Source organism: Hyla sarda, chromosome 2 (assembly GCF_029499605.1).
Source record: "Hyla sarda isolate aHylSar1 chromosome 2, aHylSar1.hap1, whole genome shotgun sequence".
NCBI lineage: Eukaryota > Metazoa > Chordata > Amphibia > Anura > Hylidae > Hyla > Hyla sarda.
In genome coordinates, this window is record NC_079190.1 from 203,849,375 (window position 1) to 203,859,590 (window position 10,216).

General features: G+C 44.7%; 1 protein-coding gene across 1 annotated transcript; it reads right to left on the minus strand.

Annotated features, from left to right (window-relative positions):
* Positions 1 to 8,491: 8,491 nt before the first annotated feature.
* On the minus strand, positions 8,492 to 9,772 carry LOC130357419 (uncharacterized). The gene is made up of 2 exons (XM_056560112.1): positions 9,047 to 9,772; positions 8,492 to 8,965 (listed from the first exon to the last, which is right to left on the minus strand). Exons 1-2 carry the CDS (start codon positions 9,632 to 9,634, stop codon positions 8,492 to 8,494), a joined length of 1,062 nt encoding a protein of 353 aa, XP_056416087.1. The 5' UTR covers positions 9,635 to 9,772.
* Positions 9,773 to 10,216: the final 444 nt, after the last annotated feature.

The following is a 10,216-nucleotide window of genomic DNA, read 5'->3' on the forward strand; positions in this document are numbered from 1 at the left end:
AGCGAGAAACTACTGTGAACCCCCGCCCGTGCGACTGTACCCTAAAAACACTACACTACACTAACACAAAATAAAATAAAAAGTAAAAAACACTACATATACACATACCCCTATGCAACCCCCCTCCCCAATAAAAATGAAAAACGTCTGGTACGCCACTGTTTCCAAAACGGAGCCTCCAGCTGTTGCAAAACAACTACTCCCAGTATTGCCAGATAGCCGTTGACTGTCTAGGCATGCTGGGAGTTTTACAACAGCTGGAGGAACCCTGTTTGGGAATCACTGGCGTAGAATACCCCTATGTCCACCCCTATGCAAGTCCCTAATTTAGGCCTCAAATGCGCATGGCGCTCTCACTTTGGAGCCCTGTCGTATTTCAAGGCAACAATTTAGGGCCACATATGGGGTATCGCCGTACTCGGGAGAAATTGGGTTACATGGCGTTAATGTTGGGATCGGGGCCCCAGGAGCAGCGGCGGCGACGACGAGGGACTGACCTGATGCGGCTGGATTGTTGGAGGTGAGTGACAGCCTCCTGCTGTTGCTTAGCAACAGCTCCCAGCATGCAAAAAGGGCATGCTGGGAGCTGTAGTTATGCAACAGCAGGAGGCAGACCAACACAACTCCCAGCATGCCCTTATGGGCATGCTGGGACTTTGCAACAGCTGGAGGCACATTCTTTCTATGGAAAAGTGTACCTTCAGCTGTTGTATAACTACAACTCCCAGCTTGCACAATCAGCTAAAGTGCATGCTGGGAGTGGTAGTGGTGCATCTGGTGGTTGCATAACTACAACTCCCAGCATGCCCGTTGGCTGTCGGTGACTGCTGAGAGTTGTAGTTTTGCAACAGCTGAAGGCACACTGAGTTAAGTAGCAAACCAGTGTGTCTCCAGCTGTTGCATAACTACAATCCCCAGCATCCCCAGCCAAAGTAGTAGGCCTCCAGCTGTTGCATAACTACAAGACCCAGCATGCCCTTCCGCTGTCCGTACATGCTGGGGGTTGTAGCTTTTGCAACAGCTGAAGGCACACTGGTTGCAAAACACTGAGTTTGTTACCAAACTCGGTGTTTCACAACCAGTGTGCCTCCAGCTGTTGCAAAACTACAACTCCCAGCATGCACTGATAGACCGTACATGCTGGGAGTTGTAGTTTTGCAACAGCTGGATGTTCCCCACCCCCCCCCCCCCAATGTGAATGTACAGGGTACACTCACATGGGCGGAGGATTACAGTAAGTATCCGGCTGCAAGTTTGAGGTGCGGCAAATTTTGTGCCGCAGCTCAAACTGCCAGCGAGAAACTACTGTGAACCCCCGCCCGTGCGACTGTACCCTAAAAACAGTACACTAACACACAAAATAAAAAGTAAAAAAACACTACGTATACGCATACCTCTACACAGCCCCCTCCCCAATAAAAATGAAAAACGGCTGGTACGCCACTGTTTCCAAAACGGAGCCTCCAGCGGGTGCAAAACTACAACTCCCAGCATGCACTGATAGACCTTACATGCTGGGAGTTGTAGTTTTGCAACAGCTGGATGTTCTCCCCCCCCCGCCAATGTGAACGTACAGGGTGCACTCACATGGGCGGAGGATTACAGTAAGTATCCGGCTGCAAGTTTGAGCTGCGTCAAATTTTCTGCCGCAGCTCAAACTGCCAGCGAGAAACTACTGTGAACCCCCGCCCGTGCGACTGTACCCTAAAAACACTACACTACACTAACACAAAATAAAATAAAAAGTAAAAAACACTACATATACACATACCCCTATACAACCCCCCTCCCCAATAAAAATGAAAAACGTCTGGTACGCCACTGTTTCCAAAACGGAGCCTCCAGCTGTTGCAAAACAACTACTCCCAGTATTGCCAGATAGCCGTTGACTGTCTAGGCATGCTGGGAGTTTTACAACAGCTGGAGGCACCCTGTTTGGGAATCACTGGCGTAGAATACCCCTATGTCCACCCCTATGCAAGTCCCTAATTTAGGCCACAAATGCGCATGGCGCTCTCACTTTGGAACCCTGTCGTATTTCAAGGCAACAATTTAGGGCCACATATGGGGTATCGCCATACTCGGGAGAAGTTGGGTTACAAATTTTGGGGGGTATTTTCTGCTATTACCCTTTTTAAAAATGTAAAATTTTTGGGAAAACAAGCATTTTAGGTAAAAAATATATATATATTTTTTTACATATGCAAAAGTCGTGAAACACCTGTAGGGTATTAAGGTTCAAATTACCCCTTGTTACGTTCCCCGAGGGGTCTAGTTTCCAAAATGGTATGCCATGTGTTTTTTTTTTTTGCTGTCCTGGCACCATAGGGGCTTCCTAAATGCAGGAGGCATGCCCCCAGAGCAAAATTTGCTTTCACAAAGCCAAATGTGACTCCTTCTCTTCTGAGACCTGTAGTGCGCCAGCAGAGCACTTTTCACCCCCATATGGGGGTGTTTTCTGAATCGGGAGAAATTGGGCTTCAAATTTTGGGGGGTATTTTCTGCTATTACCCTTTTTAAATATGTTACATTTTTGGGAAACCAAGCATTTTAGGTAAAAATTATTATTTTTTTTTTTACATATGCAAAAGTCGCGAATCACCTGTGGGATATTAAGGTTCACATTACCCCTTGTTACGTTCCCCCAGGGGTCTAGTTTCCAAAATGGTATGCCATGTGTTTTTTTTTTGCTGTCCTGGCACCATAGGGGCTTCCTAAAGGTGACATGCCCCCCAAAAACCATTTGTCGCTCCTTCCCTTCTGAGCCCTCTACTGCGCCCGCCGAACAATTAACATAGACATATGAGGTATGTGCTTACTCGAGAGAAATTGGGTTTCAAATACAAGTAAAAATATTCTCCTTTTTACCCCTTGCAAAAATTCAAAAATTGGGTCTACAAGAACATGCGAGTGTAAAAAATGAAGATTTTGAATTTTCTCCTTCACTTTGCTGCTATTCCTGTGAAACACCTAAAGGGTTAATACACTTACTGAATGTCATTTTGAATACTTTGGGGGTATAGTTTTTATAATGGGGTCTTTTATGGGGTATTTTTAATATGAAGACCCTTCAAATCCACTTCAAAACTGAACTGGTCCCTGAAAAATAGTGAGTTTGAAAATTTTGTGAAAAATTTCAAAATTGCTGCTGAACTTTTAAGCCCTCTGGTGTCTTCCAAAAGTAAAAACTCATAAATTTTATGATGCAAACATAAAGTAGACATATTGTATATGTGAACCCCAAAAAAAAAATATTTTGAATATCCATTTTCCTTACAAGCAGAGAGCTTCAAAGTTAGAAAAATGCAAAATTTTCATTTTTTTCATCAAATTTTGGGATTTTTCACCAAGAAAGGATGCAAGTTACCATAAAATTTTACCACTAAGTTAAAGTAGAATATGTCACGAAAAAACAATCTCGGAATCAGAATGATAACTAAAAGCATTCCAGAGTTATTAATGTTTAAAGTGACAGTGGTCAGAATTGCAAAAAACGCTCCGGTCCTTAAGGTGTAAAATGGCCTGGTCCTTAAGGGGTTAATGTAAATGTACTTCCTGGTGCTCTGGTACATAACGCACCAGGACGTACACTCACGTCCTATACATGACGCGAGTACTGGATCGTTGCTCGCATCATGTATGACAGGTCCCGGCTGCTATTAGGCTGATGTCTGCCATTAACTCCTCAGATGCCGTGATCAATACAGTTCACGACATCTGCAGCAATGCAGCACTTTGAATGCCCTCCTGGCATCTACTTCTCTGGTCTGCTTTCCAGAAGACCAGAGAAGTAGATTGCTGATAACATTTATCAGTGCTATGCATAGGCATAGCACTGATCAGTATCTGCAATCTAAAGATTGCAAAACTTAGTCCCTAGTGGGGACATAAAAAGTGTAAAAAAAAGAAATTTGTAAAAAAAAATGTGAAAATGCTCCCCAATAAAGAATTAACTGGCCTCTTTTTCCCTTTTTACCCCAAAAAAGGAGAAAAAAAAAAAAACACAATAAACATATTTCATTTCGCCGCATGTGCAAAAGTCCGAAATATTAAAATAGAATGATAATAATCCTGTACAGGGAACAGGCGTAAACATTAAAAAAAAAAGTAAAAAATTGCTGCTTTTTTTTTTTTTTTTTTTTTTTTAAAACTTTATTTATAAATTTTCATATAACAAGAACAACAGCAAGGTCCTCAATGTATGATGTATAAAACAAGGAATGAGAGACCACCAATACAGTCATAATCATAATACACATATCATAATACACAAATCAGAGTGAGATACATCGTGCATATACGATTAGCTAATCCACGACCCTAATTGAGGTCGAACATCTGTCCGTCCACTGGGACAGAGTAGCTATACGGCTATTAGAAGCCCCACACTTCCTCGCTATCAATCCCTCCAACACGAGGTTACTATGCACCTCCGCCAGGATGGCAGGAAGACCCGGCACCCCAGTAGACTTCCACCTCCGAGCAATGTGAGCCCTCACAACTATCAGAATATGATATAAAACGATCATATAATGCGGGGGAACTTGTTCTAGGGCCAGAAATAGTAGTGCACTCTCTGGGCCCCATGGGAAAGGGCAATCCACTAGGTTGTCCAATAACTTCTTAATTTCGGCCCAAAGAGGTGCAATTAACGGGCAAGTCCACCACACGTGTAGTAAGGTACCACTTTCTCGGTTACATCGCCAACATACTGGGGAGGTGGTAGGGTATATTTTAGCCAGACGAACCGGCGTGTAGTACCATCGGTATAGGAGCTTCCTAGAAGCTTCGAAATGATTAACACATTTAGAATATTTTTTGTGCAAGTCAAAGACAAAGCTCCACTGCTCAGCCGTGAATCTGCGTGCCAGGTCCTCCTCCCATCTGGACTTAAACGTACTGTCCACTTCCCCCTCTTCCTCAGTCAAAGCTACATAAGCAAGGGAGATACCCCTAGTAGAGGAGTCCCTGCACAGAAAATGACGTTCATACGCAGTGCGAGGCCGAGAGCTATCCCAAGTGAGGGATCTCAAAAAATGTCTAAGCCTCAAATATTTGTAAAAGTCTTTCTGCGATATAGAAAATATGCGTACAATATCAGTGAAAGGCATTAACCCATCAGCATCGCTAATCAATGCCACCGTGAGGATGCCCGCATCTATCCAGGGCTTAAAATCTATATCTAGAATATAGTCTCCTATAGCAGCTAAAGGGATATCCTTCACTCTAGGTGGACAAAGACTTTTAATTCGCGCCACCTTACTCCACAACCTGATAGCAGCCGCAATAGTAGAGAAAGGAGAAGAGGGAGCAAAGGTAGGGTTAAAGCGCAATGCCCAAAGAAAGTTATTAAAATTAGAGACATTGAGGACAGCAGCTTCAATATCTACCCACAGGGGGGGAGCGTCCTGCCACCACCATTTTTTAAGCTGATCGAGTAGAACAGCGTGATAGTACATTTTAAGGTTCGGCACCCCCATACCCCCCTCATGTACAGGGCGATACAGTATATTCGCACCAACCCTAGGATGCTTACCATCCCAAATAAATCGTAAGAGCATTCTCTGTAGTTGTGAGATGAAGGAGGCAGGTACTATCATCGGCAGGCATCTAAAAAAATATAAAATTTTAGGGAGCAGCATCATCTTAGCAGTGGCAACACGTCCCGCCCAAGAGACAGGGAGCTTAGAGAAGTGATCAATTTCTTTAGTAAGCAGGGACCTCATAACAGCAAAATTAGAAGCAATTGTTTTATCAGGTAACGCAGTAAGGACTATGCCTAGGTAAGGAATTTGGTCAGTGACCCATTGGAAGGGATATTTAGCTTGTAGTACTCGCTGTTGCTCAGTGGGTATCTGCAATGGTAAGATACACGACTTTGTGGGGTTAATCTTATAAAAGCTAACTCGACTAAAGGCATCAATAATATCCATAACTGGGCCTAAAGAGCTCAGGGGGTTGGAGAGACTAATGATAACATCGTCGGCGAACAAGCCAATCCTGTGGTCTACTTTACCTATTTGAATGCCCGCAATGTTTGGGGAGTCCCTGATGGATTGAGCAAGCGGCTCCATAACTAAGGTAAATATAAGGGGGGATAGTGGGCATCCCTGTCTGGTCCCATTGCTAAGTGAGAAACTATTAGAAAGGGTACCCATCGTGTAGATTCTAGCAGATGGGAGCGTATATAGTGCCATAATGGCGGATTCCAAAGAGAGGGGAAAACCAAACTTACGCAGCACACTCCGCAAATATCCCCAGTGCACTCGATCGAACGCCTTCTCCGCATCAAGGGATAGCAAGAGAGAAGGCGTCCGATCGGAATGCGCTTTTGTGATGATGTCGAGAAAGCGTCTCGTACCATCCACCGTTTGACGACCCTTGACGAAGCCAACCTGGTCCCTGTGAATTAGGTCCGGCAGAACCCTATTTAACCTGGCAGCAAGAGCCAGAGCATACAATTTAATATCACTATTTAGGAGAGAGATTGGTCTGTAATTTAGGGTAGAGTCCAATGCCTTACCAGGTTTAGGTATGGTAATGACCAGAGCATCCAACATCTCCTTAGGGGGCACACCGTTCTCCTTAATACGGTTAAAGGCTCTGGTCAAAAAAGGAGCTACAGAGGGGCCAAATCGCTTATAAAATTCATTTGTAATACCATCAGGGCCAGGTGACTTCGAGGGCTTGAGGGAACGCACACATTCAAGAATTTCTTCTGTGGAGAAGGGAGAGCAAAGATCAGATGCTTGGTCCGCAGACAGAGAGGGGAGGGACATAGAGGACAGAAAAGAAGAGATAACTGCTTCATCAGGCTGTGGGGTAGCAATGTCATGTTGAAGATTGTACAATTTACTATAAAAATCTGCAAAACAATTGGCTATACTTTGAGGGTCAGTGACTATAGAACCATCAGATTTAGTAAGGAAGGGGATTCTCCCCTTATCCTGACGTTTTTTAAGTTGTTTAGCCAGTATAGAGCCAGATCTATTACCCTGCCAATACCATGTCATTTTAAGCCTTCTCAGTGCTATCTCATAGCTGTGTAAGGAGAGGGAGTGTAGGGTAGCACCAACCTGAGAAATTTCTCCTACTAGTGATGGAGAGTACGAGGTCTTATTACGCCTATGTAATTCCGCAAGGCGCTGTTGGAGTTCTAGTGTTTTGGTCTGGCGGAGCTTCCTGTCATAGGCAGTTTGGCTAATAAAGTGGCCCCTAATTGTAGCCTTAAACGCACACCAAAGCATGGGGTCTGTGACATCGCCAGTATCATTAATGCGGAAGTAGGCATCAACCGCCAACTTGGTCGCTTCAGAGTATTCAGGATTATGGAGTATTAGTGGGTTAAGTCTCCAAAGATAGGTCGGGCGAGCGCTATGCGATTCTTTAATGGTTACACTTATGGGGGAATGGTCCGACCATTCTATGGGCATAATTTGGGCCTCTGAAACCAATGATAGGAGAGAGTGGGAGGTAAGGGCGTAATCTATTCTGGTGTATATCTTATGTACATGAGAAAAGAAGGTGAAGTCCCTTTCCGTGGGGTGGGATATACGCCAAACATCATATAGGTCATTTTGGGACACACTAGTGAAGAAACCTGTGGGTTCTTTTTTCAAACTGGGCGAAGTAGAATCTACACTAGGCCACATGGTCATATTAAAATCTCCTAGCAGTAGGCAGTGTCCCTTTCTCAAGGACTCCAATTTGCGCAAGAATGCTCTGAGGAAGGTACACTGTTTCGCATTAGGCGCATATAAGGAGCCTAAGGTATATTGAACATTGTTTAGTAAGCACACAATAATTATAAAACGACCTCTATCGTCTATCACAGAGTGCTGGACAGTAACCGTCAGGGTGTTCTTAAACGCAATCGCCACTCCTCCCTTTTTGTGAACAGCATGCGCTTGATAGATATGTGGATATCTCTTATTTTGGAGTCTATGGGCATCTAGGGCTAATAAATGGGATTCTTGTATACAGAGGACATCGGCCGCCAGCCGTCTAGCCTCCTTCCACACCAGAGACCTTTTATACGGAGAGTTAAGACCCCGCACATTCATAGACACAACCTTAATAACCATAATTAAAGTATACATCAACGCAAAGCAGAACCATTAGCACAGTAAACTGAAAGGGAGTAGGTACTCCCGTTGAAGATGATACAACTACACTTAGCAGCTCGCAAAAGGAGCCTCTCATATCCATTATTAGAGAAAGTGAGTGATGGAGGACCAACAGGACAGAAAACAAGTAAACAGAACGAACAACAAAGAACAAATAAATTGAGCAAGCAGTAGTAAAGACCATGTGGTAGGTCTTAATGGGGGTAGGAAAGTACATTCGACTGCAGTTAGGCCGAATGTTTCAGCATTCAGGAAAAGTATCCAGAGCACTAAGAGGATAAGTAACCCAAAGGGTGGGGAGGGATACCCCAGTCATAAGCCAGTGAGACAAGTCGGACAGGCCTGTCCAAAGGCAGAGGAACAGTTCATGTCTTGATTTTCTTCTTGCGGTGGGAGACAACTTTCCATTCTTCAGCTATCTTAGCAGCATGCGGTATGTCCAGGGACCTCTGAGCAGTTAGATCAACAGGCAAGTTCCATTCCGCACACAGTTGCAGAAGGGTCTCCGGGGAAGAGACCACATGTTTGGACCCCTTATTGGTGATAATCAATTTCACAGGGAATCCCCATTTATAAGGGATCCCTTTTTCTCTGAGAGCTTTAGTCCCCGCACTGAACTCACGTCTCCTGGCTAGAGTGGCAGCAGAAAGATCTGTGAAAAGTTGGAGTCCCGAATACTCCTCTGGTAGGGAGGGTGAGGAGCGCGCCACCAACATTAATTGCTCCTTAATATGGTAAAAGTGAAGGCGCAGAATCACATCCCTCGGTGTAGTAGCAGGTAGGGTTTTGGGCTTAGGAAGCCTGTGGACTCTGTCCATGAGCAAATCTAGGGTGGAAGCCTGAGGCAACAACAATGCAAAATAATCCGTTAGGAAGGTGTTGAGGTCCTCCGTTTTCACAGACTCCGGCACCCCTCTCACCCTTAGATTGTTTCGGCGAGACCTGTCCTCCATATCAGCTATCTTAAGTTGAAGAGCGGCAACCTCATCCTCCAGGCCATTAGCTAAGTCCACCACTTCATTATGAGAAGAGGTGAGTTCCGCCATCTTGTTCTCAATGTGCGATGTGCGGTGTCCAAGAGAGGAGATCTCATGCTGTATATTGGACACGGCTGCCTTAATGTCGCCCTGAATGGAGGTGTGTAACTCAGCAAGAAGCCCCCTCATAATAGGTTCAGTTAGGGGCGCCGACGGAGAGCTCCCATCAGGGCCTCCCGGGCCTCTAGTATGCAGTGTCCCCGCTCCCAGTGGCTTGGAGGAGATCGGGGAAAACGGTACCTGCGGGTCCTGCTGCACCGAGGGTGACCAGCCTGTCAGGAGAATTGGAGGAGTTGAAGGAGAAGCCTCCAGGGCGCAGCCCGTCGGAGAGGATGAAGACGCTGGTGAGGCACTTCCAGTAGCCGGAGACGCTGACCCGCACTGAGCCGCGCCATCTTGTGAGGCCTCTGCAGCAGGAAAGAACGCCGTGAGCTTCAGTGGGCTCTTTTTCCCTCGCCTCCGGGTCATCATCAGGTGCCCCGATAGTTCAGGTACCGGTGGGCACAATTGCTGTAGCGATATGCTCAGGATCAATGCTGTGTAGCCGCTGTTAGGCCTGGGCTGCAGCGGAGCACAAGGTTTATGCGACCGCCGCCATGCACTGCAGGACACGCCCCCCAAAATTGCTGCTTTTTTATCACATTATATTCCCAAAAAAAAAATAAAAGAATATAAAAAGCCAGATATACCAATAAAATACAGATCACTGCACAAAAATATTAGCCTCATACAGCTCCTTATACAGAAAAATGAAAAAAGTTATAGGTGGTCAAAATAGGGCAATTTTAAACATTCTTATTTTGTAAAAGAAGTTTGAGGTTTTTTTAAACGCCACACAATAATAGAAGAACATCTAACCATGGGTATCATTTCAATCGTATTAACCCACAGAATAAAGAAAATGTGTAATTTTTGCAGTTAAAGTATACCGTGTGAAAATAAAACCTTCCAAAATTAGCAAAATTGCAGTTTTCTCACACAAATAATGTTCTTTTGGTTTTGTTGTACATTTTATGGTAAAAAGAGTGATGTCATTACAAAAAACAATTGGTA